The sequence below is a fragment of the Rhinichthys klamathensis genome, unplaced genomic scaffold (assembly GCF_029890125.1).
Source record: "Rhinichthys klamathensis goyatoka isolate OS25496 unplaced genomic scaffold, OSU_Roscu_1.1 h1tg000015l_1, whole genome shotgun sequence".
Classification (NCBI taxonomy): domain Eukaryota; kingdom Metazoa; phylum Chordata; class Actinopteri; order Cypriniformes; family Leuciscidae; genus Rhinichthys; species Rhinichthys klamathensis.
In genome coordinates this window covers 1,113,369-1,134,043 of record NW_026606567.1, presented here as the reverse complement: position 1 = coordinate 1,134,043, position 20,675 = coordinate 1,113,369, and the positions used below count along the sequence as shown (strand labels likewise).

General features: G+C 37.9%; 1 protein-coding gene across 1 annotated transcript; it reads left to right on the top strand.

Moving 5' to 3' along the window:
- The first annotated feature begins 880 nt into the window (after positions 1–880).
- Positions 881–4,785, top strand: wfikkn2a (info WAP, follistatin/kazal, immunoglobulin, kunitz and netrin domain containing 2a). Its single transcript, XM_056272251.1, has 2 exons — positions 881–1,490; positions 2,628–4,785. The coding sequence occupies exons 1-2, from the start codon at positions 1,287–1,289 to the stop codon at positions 4,140–4,142; spliced, it is 1,719 nt and encodes a 572-aa protein (XP_056128226.1). The 5' UTR covers positions 881–1,286; the 3' UTR covers positions 4,143–4,785.
- Positions 4,786–20,675: the final 15,890 nt, after the last annotated feature.

Sequence of the window (20,675 nt, the reverse complement as noted above, 5' to 3'; positions counted from 1 at the left end):
TTTGACAATATTGTCGTCTGTGTGCAAAAAAACGCAAAGGAAAAACGTTTCCCTTTTTAGTACATCTTTGTCGCTTAAACGTACCCTCTTAGTAAATAATGTGTGTATGAAATCATTGTTAGACTGATTCTTTAAATGATTATAATACCAAATATAGTAAGTACACTGCCGATCAGAAGTTTGGGGTCAGTATATTTTGTTTGAAAGTAATTGATTTTATTCAGCATTAAATTGATCAAAAGTGACAGTAAAGACATGTAATGTTGCATTTTAATTAAATTAAATGAATGGTGTTCTTTTGAACTTTCTACTCATTAAAGAATCCTGGAAAAAAAGTTTCCACAAAAATATTTTTAACATTGATAATTATGAGAAATGTTTCTTGAGCATCAAATCATCATATTAGAATGATTTCTTACGGATCATGTGACACTGAAGACTGGAGTAATGATGCTGAAAGTTCAGCTTTGACATTATGTCAAAGCTGAACTTTCAGCATCATTACTCCAGTCTTCAGTGTCACATGATCCGTTTATTAAATTCCATTCATTTTCATATTTTCGATCAAATAAATGCAGCCTTGCTAGTTGAACAGACTTCTTTCAAAAACACCAGAACCCAAGAAAAAAAAATTAAATGATCAATAAGTTATGATAACATATGTTTTTACTTTGCTTTAACTAATCAAAATAAGTTAAGCTTTTCTTTTCTTTTTTATAAGTTAGCTCATTCAAGATTCAACTAATTTTTTAAGACAGTTTAATGCAATTTAGGTTGAAATGACTTAAACATCCAAGTTGATTGTACTTAAAAATTTAAGGCAGCAACTTTTTTCTTACAGTGTGCTCAACAGAAAATTAGTAGGCTGTTTTCAGTGCGCTGCGCATTACACCAGTTGGGTTGGCCATTCCAAAGATAGCAGTGACTTGTTGGGTAGTGAAGAGTTAAAAGGTGTTCTGGTGCGTCACGCAGGTGCCTTTCTGCGTCTAATATTTCGAAGGCATTCGAGTAGTTACTGTTTAGGCTTCATTTTCAAGTATATGAAATGATTAGTAATAGGGTTGAACCGGCAACCTATAATCTCTCAGCACTGATGAACGTCGCCCGCGGATCGACCTCTCGTCCACACCACAAACCTCTTGAACGGATCACACGTCCTCCACTTCTGCCGGGGTCCTCACTTACTTGTGCCCTATTTTACGCATTGTTTTGGCTGTGACTGCGTAGCTTTTCGACCACTGGAAAGTTTCCTTTTTCGAAAGGACTTTTTTCTTTATCGTGTGGATATGTGGTGGATGCTGTTTCCCAGATGGATTTGGTTTTTGTTCGGACACTTCTGCGTCTTGCGTTTGGACTTGCGCGCGATAGCGATGCCAATGACTCTGTCCAAAGTGGTTTATTCTCACGCGGGAATGTGTCCGAACGAGATGAACCCGAACCTGTGGGTGGATGCCATGAGCACCTGCACGCGCGAGTGTGAGTCCGACCAGGTGAGTGCAGTTGCTCCATTCCTACGTGTCTCTCTATTACATGGCTATCAATTAAAAATAAATGCACCATGGTAACCATAGTAAAAAAAGAAAAAAAATCAAATAGAAATAGTTTTACTATTTGTAGATACTGTAAGGAAACTGCTGTAACGTGACATCACCAGTTGTCTAAATATCATTTTCATTCATTAATTTGCAGTGTATTCATTTAGATTCGTAACTATCTCACATAACTAGGCCTATATTATTTTGCCATTATAAACAATAGTTAGCATGGTGCCAAATTGACCATGGTAGGCTAATCATAACGCCGACGCATATTTCCTAGGCTATAGGCTATATACAGTTTTTCTGTGACAAATATATATATATATATATATATATATATATATTGTCACTACAGTAAAACTGTTTATGTGCCATTATTATCAACAACTGACATGAAATTGGAAACAAACCAAAGACAGAATGATTATGAAAATATAAAACGGTTTTACTAATGTATTACGAACTGTAACTCTAGTGTGTCTTATGGTTAGCATGGTAAATTTGATCGAATTTATAATCTTACTAAATTGACCATGGTAAGAAACCATAGTTTTACAGTTATTGCTGCTAATGTGGTATTAGCAAATAACTGTCATTAAAAATAAAAATAAAAATGACTAACACTATAAAATGAAAAAAAAATATTTTTTACTGTTTGGCTGTTACCATGGTCATTGTTGTAAGGGTGGATTTACAGCATTCAGAAATGGCATGTCATTATAAAATAGCATGATTTTTTTTATAAGAACAACAAAAATCTGTCTTTATTAATCCAGGTGTAAATAAATGTAGCAAACTGACCCATTTGAGTTGCTGTGACACCAGAAAATGTCCAATCCAATATGTTTTAAATACTTAATTTATAAATTATTTTAAAAGAATATGCTTGAATTCCTAATCATCTGCATACATTTTATTATTTTATTTTTGTTCTAATTGTTTGAAATGAATGAAAAACATGATTTTTTTTAACCTATGCTAACAATAAAAAACTGGACTTCTAAAACTATCAAACAGCATCAGTCATGCTATTAACTTCTACAAACTTCCACAAACATTCCTAGTGATATCTCATTTTTGTTCCTCCAGGACTGTGAGCCATTCGAGAAATGCTGCTCAAATGTTTGCGGACACAAGAGCTGCGTGGCTGCCCGCTACATGGACCTTCAGGGCAAGAAAGGTCCAATGGGGATGCCCAAAGGGGTCACCTGTGATAAATTCATGTGCACCCAACAGGGTTCAGAGTGTGAAATCTGGGACGGACAGCCAGTGTGCAAGTGCCGGGACCGCTGTGGACGAGAGCCACATTTCACCTGTGCCTCGGATGGCATGACATACTACAACAAGTGCTACATGGATGCTGAGGCTTGCACCAGGGGTGTCACCCTCACAGAAGTCACCTGCAGGTACCACTTTAGTTTGTCCAACACCAGCCCTCCCCCAGCGGAGACCACTGCCCGGCCAACCACCGCCCATCTTGAGACCACCCCCATGGACGTTCAACGTCCCAACATGGTCAGCAACCCAGCGCACCACATCGTGTTTGTTGGCGAAACGGCCAGCTTCCTTTGTGAGGTGACAGGAAAACCGAAGCCGGCGATTACATGGGAAAAGCAGATTGAAGGTAAAGAGAACACTGTGATGCGACCCAACCACGTGCAAGAAAATATAGTGGTTACCAACATCGCCCAGCTGGTCATATACAATGCCCAGGTCCAGGATGCCGGCATCTACACCTGCACTGCCACGAACCAGGGTGGATCTGTGCAAGCCCATTTCCCACTTTCTGTGGTCCCTAGGGAGCAGACCAAACCGGAGCTGGTGATGAATTCCACACGCCTACCTGCTGAAGAGTGTCTGAAAACACCTGATATGGATGACTGCGGCGAGGAGAGTATGAATTGGTACTATGAAGCCAAGCGCAACAACTGCTTTACCTTCACGTACAGCCAGTGCAACAAAAACCGAAACCATTTCGATTCATATGAATTGTGCATGCTGTCCTGTGGAGCGGAGCTTGCAGCACCTTGCTCCCTGCCCAGCGTACAAGGTCCCTGCAAGGCTTACAAACCACGCTGGGCTTACAGCCATGCGGTCAAGAACTGCCAGTCATTTGTTTATGGAGGCTGCGGCGGCAACGAGAACAACTTCGAGAGCAAGGAAGCCTGTGAGGAGATGTGCCCTTTCCCCAAGACCCACAACTGCAAGCCATGCAAACCCCGGCAGAAGATGGTCCCCAGCTTCTGCAAGAGCGACTTTGTGGTCTTGGGTCGTATTTCGGAGTTGAACGAGGACCACGATTCCGGCCACGCGCTCATCACGGTGGAGGAGATCTTGAAGGATGAGAAGATGGGGCTACGGTTCTTCGGGCAAGAGCCTCTGGAGGTGACGCTGCTCAACATGGACTGGAACTGTCCCTGTCCGAACATAACGAGAGCCGAGGGACAGATGATCATCATGGGGGATGTTCACAACGGCATGGCCGCGCTGCAGCCCGACAGCTTCGTGGCCACTTCCAGTGTACGGCGTGTTCGCAAACTCCGTGAGGTTATCAACAAAAAGACTTGTGATGTTTTAAAGGAGTTCAGCAGCACAAAGTACTAAGGCGCTTACAATACCTAAATCTCTGGATGCCCTAAACCAGGGGTGTCAAATCCTGCTCCTGGAGGGCTACTTTCCTGATGAGTTTAGCATCTAACACACCTTCCTGTAAGTTTGTAATGATTCTGAAGACCTTGATTAGCTGGTTCAGCTGTGTTTCATTAAGGCTAGAGCTAAACTCTGCTGGAAGGTGTCCCTTTAGGAGTAGGTTTGGGTTCCCCAGTCCTAAACCAACGTGCCTGCCTCTCACCTGCTTTTCCTCGTGAAGCAGACTCACTCGCAAACTTGACTTGTTTCTACAATCTTATGTTGTGCTTCTGCCGCAGGATAAAGCTGCTTGAATTATCCATAGAGAGATGAAATATGTGGATTACACTGTGTGAATGACACATAAACATGCTTATATACTAGATGATTTCATACGAAAGTATTACCTTATTTACATCTACATGTTGTAGTGTGAGTCCAGTTATTTTAGTTTGACTAAAAATCCACAGATGTTTTTATTACACTGTCTACCTGTCTCAGAACAAATGCCTTGCAGGCGGTTACTGAACATGAATCTTCAGTGGAAGCAGGTGGTTAAACATTACTAACCTAAAACTTTATTTATACTCCATGAAGATTTCATTCAAGCTGAAGTGTGTAATTTTTTCGAAGACGGAATAAACCCCGTCTTAACATGCAGAGGCAATTTTAAGTAAGTTGATTACCTGGTACACATTGCTTATTTGTTTGAGCAGCCCGGCACAGCGACATTGGCTAATCCAGTACCGTAAGTTTATGTATGGATTCTGTTTGTCTGACCAATGAGTCAATTTTGCAATTTCATTTGCCGCAAAAATTGCACACTTCACCTTTAATTATGAAGCCATGTCATTCTAAAACTAAAAAAATATGACATGTTAAATACTCTTGCACCTTATTATAATTCATAGTCTTTCGTATCTGTAATCGTTGTACTTTGTTCCGTCTATTTATGCTTTTACATTACTACCATAAATTGAAACAAAGGTAGTCCTATGTACGTGCTTTACAAAGTATGTTACGTGTTTTTTGTCAAACCATACAATGGCAAACATATAATGAGATTATAACTATTATTTTATGAGCAGTTGAAAATGTATTAAACGTTTATGGAAATACACCAGAGAGCCGATTAAAGACATTTTTTCCAATCAAATCCTGGACCTTTCTTGCAAAACTTTCTGCATAGCTGGGGTTGTGGGACTTCATGAGGCGTTTTTGAATGAGCTTTGATAAGGGGGGACATGCTTTATGATAGAACAGCGGCCCCACCCCCCAATCCCGATGGATTCTATTGTCGGTCAGTCCTGGCCTTGGTTCTGGAACAGGTCACATTCCAGCTGTTCTTTGGTGGGAAGTGTTGCGGCTAAGGGGGGTGGGGGGCCAGTCTGATCCCTTGTGTTGTGTCTAGGTCTGGGACTCTCTCCTCGGCTGCAGACCTTTCATGTGAGAACCTTCGCCTCCCCCCAGCCGCCCGGCCCTCTCATCTCCCTAGCTCCAACTCCAGCCAAGCTGTGACCCTGCATGGGAGGGGAGCCAGCACACACACCACTCTCTGTTTTAAAGGCACGGCTTTGAACTTTTGACTGGAGCTGGATGGGAGGGAGAGGGATAACACATGCTTTTTCCCTAGGGTGGGCCTCCGATGGCTGCTACCTCAGGCTGGCTGACAGGGCCTCATCCATGACCCCGTAAGAGGCTAATGAAAAGAATGAAAAGAGCGAGGGAGAGAATCAGAGATAGGATTGGCTTGGGGGTGGATGCTGGGAATGTAGAGTGGGGAAGTTTCATTAAAACTGTTGACAAGTGTCAAGTGAAGCACTCAGGCTCAAGTTCAATGGGCAAAAAAAAAAGATCGGTGTTTACTAGGTTGCTTAACCGTTAGTTATGAATGCTGGATGTTCACTGAGCAACACTTTAAGTGCATGTATTTGAGGGAACAAAATGTATTTTTAAGAACTAGCCATTGAAAAGACCGTATCAGTTGGGCGCTAATCTGAATATTTGAGGGGACTTGTCCCCCTTAAAGCCGTGGGAGTTACAGCAATTGATAAGCATCTCAATCTCAGAATAAGTTTAATTTGACCTTTACATCACCAAACCAAACTCAAAGGCAAACAAGAGATGATGGCACAGTATGTTTGCTCTCATGTTGCTTTTGTATTCCTTATGCTGCAATGGTAATCAACCCAAAATGTCTTCCTGTAGCTAAACCGGAAGAGCAAGGTGCTATAGCAAGATCATAGATTAAATTTCCAGAGATCCTGAATATCCTGAACTGTTATATCCTGTAAGTTGCTTTGTATAAAAGTTTAACATTTAAGAAACTGTTAGCAACCGTTCGATGTGTTTTGTCAGTAAGAAATACTTCCTTGTGAAATTTTCCGTCTAAAATGTACCATATTAACCATAGTTTCCGACAAAATATCTTAGCTACTAGGTAAGGTCGCTAATTTTCTGTTAGCTAAATGCTAACAGAATCTCCAGACAGTGTAAGAAGTCAACAAAATCTGTCCTTTTCTTTTCTATTTTTGCTGATTGTTTTATATATAATACCACAGTTTATGGTAGTGTGGCAGTAACTGTAGTAACTAGGGCCTATTGTTGCCATTGCACACTTTGATTGTTTGGCAGATTCACTGACATCTACTGGTCAGCATTGGAAGTGATTACTTTTTAGAAAATACACTACTGTTCAAAAGTTTGGGGTCAGTAAGATTTTTTTTTAAAGAAATTAATACTTTTATTCAGCAAGGACGAATTTAATTGATCAAAAGTAAGACATTTATCAAATAGATTTCGGCTCTACTTTATTGTACAGTACGTGTAGGCTACTTGCATGTACTTACAATGAACTTACCTAAGAAAATACTGGGTAATATAAGGTAACTGGGTTACGGTTAGGTTTAGGAGTAGGTTCAGGGTTAGTATACCTAGTTATTACCCAGTTATTGTAATTAGGCTACTATAAGTACGTCGTATTAAGGCTGTACAAAATTATACGATCAATAAGTTGTGACAACATGCGTTTTTACATTGCTTTAACTCATCAAAATAAGTTAAGCAATTATATATTATAGAATGCAAGATTCAACTCGTTTTTTAAGTCTGCTTAATGTAACTTAAGTTGAAATTACTTCAACATCCAAGTTGATTGCAGCTACTTAAAAATGTAAGGCAGCAACCTTTTTAAAATAAAGTGCTACCAAGATTTCTATGACAAATAAATGCTGCTTATTTTTATTCAACTTTTGATTCATCCTGAAAAATGTCTCACTTTCCATAAAACTATTAAGCAGCACATCTGTTTTCAACATTGATAATAAGAGTGCTGCAGGGATAACTTGTTTTTGTAGGCCAAAACTCTGAAATTAGTTAGCATTTTAGCATTTCCTGTTCCATCATCCCGAAGTGATGTCAATATTTTTTTTAATAGGATTTTGGTTAAAAGCCTGAAATAAGTTATGTGGTGAACGCAATATATTTTCACGTTTTATTCTATGACATTAAAACACATCAGTAATACCCCACTATTTTCTAAAGGTTTTTACTTGTCTTATAAAAGCTAACCAGTTGCAGTACAGAGGTTGTTGACGTTAAAAGTCGCTTTCACAGCCTCGTGTTTATACTCGCGCTCTTGCAAAATATTATAACTCAAAGTTTCAGAGAATTTTTTATTTGTTTTTATTTTTTATGAAATGTTGTCAGAAGGTGATGGTCGTGTCGTTAAAGTCGAGCGACGGTGGTGTAGTTCGTTTGTTTATAACCTAAGGTTATAGCTTTTATTTCTGAATATTTCAAAATTCATAAAAAAAAATTGTGTTCATTTGTTAAAATTATCTTGATGGACAAAAAGTATCATAAACGTTTGTTGATTACATGCAGAGCTTATTTTCTGCGATAATCCAAAAGCCAATGGTAAAATCTTTTTCCGTTTTTGTCGAGGGAACCAGTGTGATGCTAACTTCTGGGTTGGTCTACAAAAATACGTCATCCTTGCAGCAGTCTATAAGAATAAATGCTTCTTGAGCACCGAATCAGCATATATTAGAATGATTTATGAAGGATCATGTGACACTGAAGACAGAAGTAATGATGCTGAAAATTCTGAACAAGCTGTCCCCCTCGACATCTGTGGTGGGCTATTATAGTGGACTATCAGGTAAAATTTCAGTCGAAAGCAATTGGACTTTTTACTGATTTATCCGATGTTGTGATTTTTTGACATTAGGATAAGATTTGCAACGACATCTATTTGAATCATCTTGACCCCTGCAGTCTCGCCTCGAAGGGCCTCATGCACTTAACAGTGTTCAAGTACTTCTGCTACAGATTTATCCTGCCTACTTATTCCTGGTGCCTCCGAAGTCACTCTCATGGAGGCACTTTTCTTTGGTGTCCATTGATTTGCGTGCTCTGCTCTGACAGGGGAAATCGTTTCTTCTCGAAGTAAATTATGCAAATGAAATGTTTCATTCCATATGCAGAAGTGGGCGTGCATATGGCCCATTCATACCGGGAAGAGGTTCCCACAGCGATCAGGAGTCTAGTGATGTCCCGTATGGGTGGGAGTCCCCAGAAGTAGACAACTGATGTACAGCATCAAAAAACAAGACCAGTTACTTTCAACTAAATGTATCTGACAGAGTACATTAACTTGCTGTCTACCATCTTTCTTTTATTCATATACTTCCGTTAACATTTACTTACTTATTTATTTGAATAATCTTTTCAATACCAGGTCTGCTAGTTGTTTAGTACGGCATACTCCTGCCAGCCTGTTGTTGTCAATAATAATTCGTTCTTAAGTGACTTTCATGGTTAAATAACGGTTAAATATTACTAACTATTTTTAAGAAAATAGTATGTGAAACAGTATGCAGTACAGTATGTAAACAGTTCCATAGTGTTGTAATCATTTATCCAGTTATCATTTTGGAAAAGCAACATGATTGTTGTGCATTTGAAATATTTAAAGTCCTCCTGTAGTCAATAATTGTATCCCTTAAAACTCATCTTGGATCAACAAAATGGCATATTTAAAAGTTTTTTTCTTAAACTAGCTTGCATGTAACTCCACCCTTGCTTCATTTAGTGTAGGCGGATTCATGAATATGCAAATTAGCCCCGCCTCCATTCACTCATACAGGCTCACAGATTCACTCTGCCAACTTACTGAGGTAAACGCTGCACAATGGCATCGCTCTTTACAACGTCGAACACATAACAGTAATTAATATGATTAGCCTTTTGCATGTTATCAAACAGCTAATGTCGCTAATGTTACACAAACTATGTTCCCGTTTGCCATCTCAGTCTGCCTTCCAACAATCATCAGAAACGCTTTGAACAACTCAGAACGTCAGTGGAGAAAGGCATAGTTCATCATAACATCGTAATATACATCATTCACCCACTATATTGGGATAACCTGGCTTCTCTTGAGACTCCCCTGCTTCTGAGAAAAGTTATTGATATGCTAAAGCCCACCAGCACGTCGTGATTGGTTGCAAGGTAGTTTGTGACGTCAGAAATCCCAGCGATTTCAAACCCCTTTTTTTCACTGCAGTTTTAAGGAGAAAATACTAAGCAATGGTGTTGACTTATGAATTTGCACATGGTTTGTCTTAAAACATATTTAAAACACCACATAGACATATTAAAAACTTGATTTTCACAACAGGGGAACTTAATTCTTGACAGAACAAATAGGTCAAGAAAATATTTGTATGTTTGTTTGCTTGTGGTTCATTTCTACAGAGCCCCTATGGAACATGGTGATGGAAAAAAATATTTCTATGCTTCTCTCATAAAAGTTTTGCGTACCCCCGAGAAAATTTGCATTCAAAAGCATTGCAAGCAAACGCAACGTTTCTCGGGAGAACCCAAACCATTTGCCAAAAAACGCAAAAGCATTGACATTGAATTGACAAGATTTTTTTCCTTCATCATGTGACTTTAGGGGCCTCGTATATTCGTCAGTATTTGATATGGAAGTCAGTTCAGTTGCAATGCATGCATTCAAACCATGTTCATTTTCAAACCTGAGGTGATGTGAGATCAGTTTTATAGTTTGTCCTGTGTAAAGTTATGCTTTCAATTTCAATCAGGTTTTCAGGGTCACTGAATCCTCCACCGGGGGGCGCAATTGCACCAGTCCTAGTGTAATTTATATAAATGGCCGTGTGTCTGTAGCATTATATCCAGTATTAACTGTCATTGTATGTTAGTTACACTGTCATATGCTTTGACATAAATTATGCGATGCATATTATCATATTGAGTTGAAAGTGACACTACATGCAATCTTCATTTTAAATAAAAAAATGAATGATTAAGTTGACGAATGAACAAATTAAGGTATGAATGAATGATTCACACTGTCACAATCAATGTCTTGCGCGTTTTTAAACCAATCTCGTGTGTGAGTGAGCAGAATAATGGGAAATTACGATGCTGCAGTCTTTTTTTCCCCCCAGAAGAATCCTCTGCTTCGGTGCTTAATTCATCAATAAGGAATAATTTATGTGCAAGCTTAATGGGTCAGTAGCTTCATTTAGAAAGCTGGCTGAAGTGGAAGGTGGGAAATCTAGAGCATGCTACACCTAATCTGATTCCTGAAATTAAATGGAACGTAATTGTAGAGTCTTAAACATATCTAATGTAGTATGGAGTCATGTGACTGTGAATATCACCAAACCCAAAAACATTTCAACATCACAATCCACCTCAAAATCAAAGTGAGACATTATGTTTTGCTTAGAATAAAACGAGGTAGATTTTTAGGACCATTAAGGTTATTTTCATGAAAGCACCTTCAGCATGTTAGTTTTTGTATGATATAAGCCAATCCTCTGATCCAGCTTGTTTTCCATGAGATACAGATATTTTCTCTGGTTATAATGCCGCACAGATGGCGGGCAAACCTCTCATTGTAAATGGATGATCTTCTCAGGCCGTCATCGCATCCCTGCTCTATAATTACTTTTAGCCAGTAGCAAGTGGGAAGAAATAGACACGTACACTGTAATAACAAAAGTGAGGGAGTAATATAGTGCATAACCGAGTGCATAAATCAGCTGCATCATTGATTCAAATGGCAGAATGTGTGTCTGCTCGGCCTGGCATTGTTAGGCCGAAGTGAAGCCTGGCTCTACCGTTTAACACATAACTCTGACTTTCTACCGACCACCACAGCAGCCATCGTGATCATAAATAACGCGCCTCTCCACACACACATTCAATATTATTTGCATTTGTCACAGCATGACACCGAGTCCATTCCCCTAAAAGTCATGGTTGGCTGTACAAAATGAACTGACTGTCAGGTCTCACGGAGAGACGTTATTTATTGTGCGTGTAAAGGTGTGTTTTCCTTCCAGGGTAAAGCTCCATGGGAAGAGAAGAGAATAGAATAGAGGGCTCCCTTTGGGTATGGAGCCGAAAAAGGAGTGAGAATGTTCTCAGAAGGAAATGACATCATAATGACTATTCCTAGTTGATGCTCTGCATGTTTAGCTGCAATGTGCCTTACTGTAAGAGAGACCTTCACACCACAGTCACCCACACGAGCGTATTTATGATTGATATTGCTAGTAACGGGTGACTAATAGGCATTTTGCATGTAAATGTATTTCAGCGGAGCCTTTTCATGTTGCCGCATAATCGTTACACGACTCATGGGGATTTTATCTTTATTTTCAGGGCCGTTCACAAGAAGGATTATAACTATAACTTAAAATGATAGTTTTACTTAATTATACTTAATAATCATTCTAATTTTATGAGAATAGTGCCACAACTATAACAATAATGGCACAGAGGAACCAAATTATTGGAGCGATTTCAGAGCTGACGAACGATAAAAACATTGATTGCCAGCCACTATAATTAGCTTGAGCATTTCACCATGAAATCAAAATTGACCATTCTGAGTCAATTTTGAGGGCGGGATCAACCTGTCACTCACATGAGATCGACCAATAGCAAACCACAACCATCCAATCAATTCCCCATGGACAAAATCAAGCCCCGCCCTACATTTTTTCTTGTTCGAGAAGCCATTTCACTCATATATACGGCCACGTAACCATAGGGAAGAAAAGACTATCACAACTTTCGTTTCATTCCGACTTAAAGCGGCAGATGACAACAGTGGCACACTTTGATAATAAACGGAATGTTATTCGTCCATTGGTGTGGACGCTAATATAGTTATCGTTATAGTTATCCGTCTACACCAGACGCGAGTGACGCGGCAAATAGAACCCATTATAATCAGTGATGATGTCTACACTGGATGCGGCACGACAAGACAAATTCCCGACCGTAAACCAATGATATAAATGATTTCTTAAGGTTTATATAGATCAGTGCCGTAAACTGATGCCCCGATCTACTTCTGTCATAGCCTGCTTCTGACATGAAGAACAAATGAATTTGCAATGGTCGCTTTGTCGCGTCCAGTTAGCTAGACAGCCTCATTGTAACCCCTGAAATCAAAACTAAATTTTTTTAGCTTTTAGTATAAATATGTTAATCTTAAGGTTATGAATAAGCTGGTGTGTTCCAAAACAATAACAATATTCGCATTTAGGAGATATAAGCATTCAAAACTTACAGTCTCTCACTTCCGCTAAAATGGATCACGGATTTTTATGACATCACTGCGGACTTCAGCTTCTCATCACATCTTCTGTCCAATCAAATGCTCTCTAGAATCTAAAGCGTCCCGCCCCCTATGCTATAAAATGCCACCTGGCCAAAGCGACTGTTGACACGTCACGGAGCAATATGGGTTGGAGATGTGTGTTTGGTTGCTCAAACGCTCGAGTTTTATTCTGTTTTCCAACCGTATGTTGGTTAAGAATGAAATGGCTAGAATTTATTCACTCCTCTACTATTGAATCCAACGTGTCATCAGCGCTCGAATTCGCTTGCAGTCTGTGAGGTAAACTAAATGCTATTGGCTATTTGAAAAGGGGGAGGGGCCATTCAGTATGTCCCGCCTTTGCTTCCTGTTTCAGTGGAAATTACGTCAACGCATCATACAAAGCTGCGCGTTCCAAGGCACTTCAGTGGGCCTTTAAGAGCTGGGTATACTTAATTTTCCACTTTCCACTCCGTGCGCGAGCCTTTTAAAGTTTTTAAAACTACTCTGGCCGTGAGCGCGGAAAGTGTCTACGGTATTTTTACGATTTCTACGACAGCACTAATATATATATATATATATATAGCAAGTTATTTAACAAAGACGTTTTGGCCCATACTTTTGTGAAACATTGCATCTTAGTTTAATTTAATAAACTAGTGCAATGCCCGTGCAAAATAATTTTTTGTGTGTTTTTAGTACCGGTAATTGTTGGTTTGGTATGTTTGAGTTCCTGAATAGCCTAGGCTACTATTACACAGTAAGACTGTAACAAATGTATAATTACATTTTTTACACTACTTTTTTCAAAAAGAATCGCTACTTTTTCAAAAAGAATCGCTACTTTTTCCAAAACGAATCGCTACATTTCTCAAAAAGAATCGCTACTTTTTCAAAAAGAATCGCTACTTTTTCAAAAAAGAATCGCTACATTTCTCAAAAAGAATCGCTACTTTTTTACTTCAGAAGTAAACAGTGTAGCTGACTTAATGTTTAGCTGACAGAATGTTTATTTTTAAACCACAATTTTTAAACCACAACCCTCTCTAATGTCAGAATGTTTATTTTTAAACGACTACTTTAATGTGTGCTTGTTTTACAGATATATTTAACAATATCTTTTGCATTTCTAATCCAAACAACGTCAAACTCGGCACTGCACTTACTCGTGCCCGTAGCAAGACACCTGTCAAGTTTGAAAGCCATCGGACAAACGGTTCGAGAGATATTCGATTAACAGACAGACAGACGGACAGACAGACAGACAGACACACAGACAGGCGTTCCTGTAATTTATAGATAGACATAATGTTTCCTGGTGTTTACACACTCGGAATTGTTGAGATTGTTGTGATTATTTGAAAATGTTCTTTTGGAATTTTCATTAAGAACTCCATTTAAAGGAGAAAGAAGAAATTTTGTGCTAAAAATGTATTAATTAACTTTTCTTAAAAAAATGTTTTGGTGGAGTTTGAGGAAGGATCATTCTGAGGGTGTTCTGATCCACCAGACGCTGAACAAAAGGCAATTCTGTGGAGTGGTGTTAGCTCTACACCCCCATGTGAATTACTGCGCCTGTCCTCTGTCCTTTTGTATTCGAGCTGAGAACAGAAAGTCATAAATTCTGTGAATTTATAGCATTCAATTAAACAAGGAAAGGTGGGAAATGCTTTATAGACTGACAAAATTGAAAAAGCTCAATGCAACAGAATTTAAATGTTGATGAGAGCGTTTACAAACTGCTCACACAACACAAGATGAGACAAAAAACTGTATTTGTGTCTTTTTCGGTAAAACAAACAAAAAAAATGCATCCCTAAAACAAGATCAATTTACTTGAGGAGTAAAATTGTGTCGCCCTATTCATGTAAATATTAAATTCTGTGGCTTGAAACAAGAAGTATAATTTGCCAATGGGTTAAGAAAAATACATTAAATGATTCTAATGATATATTCTATGAAAAAAAAATGTAGTATGAAATTTTGCTTCACAAGAAGCTGTATCTTGTTTTAATGATGTTTAAATAGTTTTTCTGGAAAACAAGAGAAATACTTTAGGGAAATCATTTTTACAGTGTACTGAATGTATAATTCATTTTTTTAGTCTGAGCAGTAGCCTATATATAAAACCTCAGCAAAAGAAGAAAGGGGAAAGTCACTTGAATGCTTTCTCTTACAGCGCTTTACAGAGATTTAGCATCTTTGTTCAGGAAACAAACAAAGGTCTTATTCAGCTCATACTCAAGAAATCACACAGAGAGGCAACAGTTGAATAATATGAAGAAAATGTAAAGATGATTTGGATTCTGCACTTAAATTGGTTGTCATTATTGCTCACATGCTGAATGAATAGTTTTCTGTGATTGTGTCCTGTCAACGAAGCCGTAATTAGCACAATGAGGAGCAAGTTGTTTTTAAAGGCAAACCACAGTGCTGTGACATGCAGCAGATTTGTATTTTTACCCTGTTCAGGAAGCCGAGGCATGTATTTATCACGGCACACTCAGACATCTGCAGAAAACACAGCTATCTCATTCAAACCATGTCTACCCACTGGAGGAACAGCTAAATATTCATGCCGTTTCATTGTTTATATGTGGCAGCAGTGAACTTTAGATAAGATAAGAGTGTGTATGTGAACAAGAGAGAGAAGAGAAAAAGAAAAGAACACAATGCCATTACATTTTTCAAGGAGTTTTAACAGTTTCAAATGTTAAAAATAACTGTATTATTTATTTGTACAATTGTTTTCTTTATTTTATTTTGTATTATTCTATATTTTATTTTTGATGGATGTCATAGTGAAGGAAAATCAGCCAGGAAGTCATGGGAACTCTTTCAGTATTTCTTTTGGGTGTTTTTATTTTTTATTTTGTTTTTATTTTTTGTTTTGTTTTGTTTTAATCACATAGTGAAGGAAAAGCAGCTAGAAGTCATGGAAACTCTTACAGTTCTGTTTTTTTTTTATTATAAACAATCAGCTATAATAATAATTTATAATAATTTATCGCATCCCCGCAACCCTACAGAGGATAAGCGGCTTGGAGAATGGATGATATAATACATAATGATCAATTGAAACTATTTGGACAATTGTTTATTGTTCTATATATAGAAATATTTTTTGGGGGGTAAAAACAATAACTAATAATATAATATAAATGCTTTGCACTTTCACACATTCTGGATGTGAAGATATATGTATATTTATGATATGGGCCATTTTACAGAATTGGTGCAAACTGCTGTCCGAGAAACAAAGAACACATTTAAAAAGCATTTAAGTATATTCAAATTTTAGATGTTTACTAAGATCCTTTTGTTATTTATTGAATCCCACAATAATGTAAAAAAAAAAAAAAAAAGTCCATTGGCTGAGACTGATTTTAACCCCACCCCTACATTTTTGATCAGGAAATATTCCTGTGTGCCTCTCTCCCATAGCCTCTATTTTATTGTAGATATGTACCATCCTTCTGAGGGAAATGTGTTCAAAAGTCTGAAAATCTGTGTGTAGCTTTAAGGGACGTTGCTACCAAACACCTTTTTCTGCAATTAAGCAAACTTTTTGGGGTGTTATTCCATAAAATTTAGTTTTTATGTGTGTACAACTGTTCAGAACTGTGCTAGGTAACCATGTGCTGGCTATCATCCCTGAGCTAGGCTCAATAGAATCTTAAATTGTCACTACCGAAACAGTCACTAAACAGTCACTACCGAAACGTGGTGAAGTTTCGGTTGTGACATCCTGTTTTTTTTTGTGTTATTCGATAAAATTTAGTTATTTTGTGTGTACAACTGTTCAGAACTGTGCTAGCTAACCATGTGCTTATTAGCATCTTTGAGTTAGGCTCAAAAGAATCTAAAATTGTCACTACCGAAACGTGGTGAAGTTTCGGTTGTGACATCCTGTTTTTTTTGTGTTATTCGAAAAAATTTAGTTATTTTGTGTGTACTACTGTTCAGAACTGTGCTAGCTAACCATGTGCTTATTAGCATCTTTGAGTTAGGCTCAAAAGAATCTAAAATTGTCACTACCGAAACGTGGTGAAGTTTCGGTTGTGACATCCTGTTTTTTTTGTGTTATTCGATAAAATTGAGTTATTTTGTGTGTACAACTGTTCAGAACTGTGCTAGCTAACCATGTGCTTATTAGCATCTTTGAGTTAGGCTCAAAAGAATCTAAAATTGTCACTACCGAAACGTGGTGAAGTTTCGGTTGTGACATCCTGTTTTTTTTGTGTTATTCGATAAAATTGAGTTATTTTGTGTGTACAACTGTTCAGAACTGTGCTAGCTAACCATGTGCTTATTAGCATCTTTGAGTTAGGCTCAAAAGAATCTAAAATTGTCACTACCGAAACGTGGTGAAGTTTCGGTTGTGACATCCTGTTTTTTTTGTGTTATTCGATAAAATTTAGTTATTTTGTGTGTACAACTGTTCAGAACTGTGCTAGCTAACCATGTGCTTATTAGCATCTTTGAGCTAGGCTCAAAAGAATCTAAAATTGTCACTACCGAAACAGTCATGATCGAAACATGTCATCATTGTTTTGGTAGTGACAAAAGGGAACACATAATCATTTATTTGGGGGAAATAAACAAAATTTTAGTACAGTTATGCAAATCATTAGTATCTTAGTATGTTTTAGTAGTGTTTTAGTATGTGAGCTAAAAAAGCATTACTGTCACTATACCGAAAATGTGCCGTCACGACCGAAACATGCATGTTTCGTCTCAAATAAAGCATATTGAATTATCAACTAAGATGATATTATAGTGTTTGGTTCAATGTTTATTTATTTAAAAGGGACATATTAATGGACATCTTAGCTTTCCAGCAATGTAAATATGCCAGAATTAGCCCAAAGGCTATTTTACATCTGCAGTCCCCTGTCAGGTCATCACAGTACAAAGTACCACAGCTAAACATTGAAATTGAATACGATACATCACAATTTAAAAGACGCCACAGTTTTCAACAACATATTATAAAAGACACCACAGTTAGCAGACAGGGCATCAAGTACGGCGGACACACACATATACACATACACAGTAAAGTGCTATTCTATGTACATTAAGTACATTTTAATTATGTTAAAGTGCTATTTAATGCAGTAAAGTGCTGGATCTGGTATGGTACTTAAACAATACAACAGTGAACAAACCCATACGAATGTATATTCAAACTAATGAATCCTTACCTTTGAAATCAGTATGATTAACTTAATGCCTTTTACAAAGAAAGATTGGGTTCAAAATCTTACAAATCTTATAAATTACACTTACACTGTGTGTGTGTGTATTTATCTGTATTGCTTTGTTTGCTTAATAAAAAACACAGGGGGGATATAAATAAACTAAAATTAAATAAATTAATTTAAAATGTTTTCACCATTGCTTGTTTTATACAAAAAATCTATTTAATCTGATTGCAGAACTATTGTTTTATTTATTTGAATATGATGTGCATAGATGGAGTCCTTTAAGTCGCAGCAAAGTGGTTTTCAATTCTGGTGTCATAGTGTTTTAAATATCCACAAGTGCTGATGTCCGCGAGTATATATGAGCGGTGGCTGGGTGCCAGTGCCCGGACGGGTCAGTATTGGAGTCCTTGCTGTGTTGTCAGCGCGGAGAAATGCGTGGAACGTGCGTACAGAGTGTATCCTGGCAGCACGCGCACATTCTGGGCTGTGCGGGGCGAGGCAGCTGGGACTATTATTAGGCCTTGAGTAAACCTGAAGCTGTCCTGGCCATGTTTGGTACCACAGGACTGCCGATGCTAGACAGTGTGCTGGGTTTCTCCATCGACCACGGAGGTGAGGACACTCATGGAGCTGGAGGTTTATGATATAATATATAAACTGCTGAACATAATTTTAAATGTTTTGCATTGATTTGTTTAGATTATTACACTTGAATGTAATAAACTGTAAAAAAAAAAATGCTTTTTTGAAGTTGTAAATAAAGATTATACTAAACTAAATACTATTTCAGTTTTTCCGACTTCAAAATTTCATGTTTAATTCAATGCGTTACTTGCCGTTTCTTTATAACTGTTTGTGAAATTGAGCAATTTCTGTGTGAAAATTGTTGCTATGCATTTTTTTCAGTATAGTTTTGCAAATGGTACAGTTGTAATCAAAATTATTCAACCCCCATTGCAGACTTTCAGCTGTTTTTTTTTAAAAATTGAAATAGCTCAACACAACAAGTGTTTCAAGTGGTTTCTCCAAATTCAACTGAAAATGCAACTTTTAATGACTTCTGCAATCTCGAAATTATTCTGTAGTCTGTAAATGTTGCAAATAAACCTGATTTGCAATGGGGGGTGAATACCAGGGATGGAAATTAACTTTTTTGTCCACCGGCCACTGTGGCTGGTGGATTTCAAAATCTACCAGCCACTCAATGTTTTTACCAGCCACTTTCTTGTTTTTAACCGACAATGTGTAACTGCATGTGAAAATTAATACTACAAGAATACTTAAGCAGTTTATTTAATCTCAAGTCTCAATAAAATACTGACATTTTCTCTTTCTCTCACCCTCGGCCTCATCCACCTAATCTGTCATTTATTTTTGTTTTGATGATAAATTGAGCCAGCCTCCAAAAGTAAATAACCTGTCTTGTGATTTTTTTCTCTCTCACACAACACTCTCCAGACACGGATTTATGAGCTATAGTATGTTGGTTGCCTTTACATTAGAATAATATTTAATATAATCTAGATATGAAATGGAATAAATAGCATTCAATACAAAATGAATATGTCTCATATATTGAAATCAAGTTTTATGTGATAAAATATTTGCTTTGTTGTGCATTAGAACCACACCAGGGCCCGTATTCCTAAAGAATCTTAATGCAAAGAGTAGCTCCTAGTGACAGAATTCTAAGAAAATTCTTAGAAATGTGGGCATTTACTCCTAAAATTAAAGAAAAAATCCTAGTAAAGAAAAAAGTAATTCAGAGAGTATCTTAACCCTTAAAAGAGGTCTTAAGGTCAAAATTGTTAGGAGCACGGATGAGGACTTTTAAGAGGCTTAAGAGTTTCTTTAACAGAGGAGAAAATGACAGAAAGACGAAGAGAGAGAAGAAATGTGTTGCAGACAATGGATGACAGTGAGTTGTTAAGACGCTATAGATGAGATCGTGCAGGGATCATGTTTGTGACTGATCTTATTAGAGATGCACTAACATCACCGACACAGCGCAGGAATGTCATAACGCCAGAAATGAAAGTAATCACTACATTACGATATTTGGCAACTGGGAAAATGCAACAATGCAGCAGTGATGATTTGGGTCTGTCACAACCTTCTGTAAGCAGTGATCACACAAACAATTACAGCACTTTCAGAACCTCTTATTGTGTCGCAGTTCGTTTCGTTTCCACTGGACATTCCCACCTTGCAGGCTCAAAAAACTGCATTTGTCAATATAGCAGGCTTCCCTGGTGTTGTCGGAGTAATAGATGGAACCCACATCCGAATTATCGCACCGTCGGAAGAAGAGAACGTTTATGTTAATAGAAAGAGGTACCACAGCATAAACGTTCAAGTTGTTTTCAGAAGCAGATTATAAGATTTTAGACATTGTTGCAAAATGGCCCGGCGCAACACATGATGCCAGGATACTGGCGGAGAGTGGCCTGAGACATCTGTTTGAAGGACGTCGTATTCCAGCAAATTGCCACTTGTTAGGGGACAGTGGTTATCCTTGTAAACCATGGCTCCTCAGACCTTACCTCCGTCCTGAGCAGGGGTCACAGCTAAATTACAACAGGTAACAGTGACAACATACAATTAATGTGTGTGGACTTCAAATTTAAACAACAACAAATGTGTTGCAGT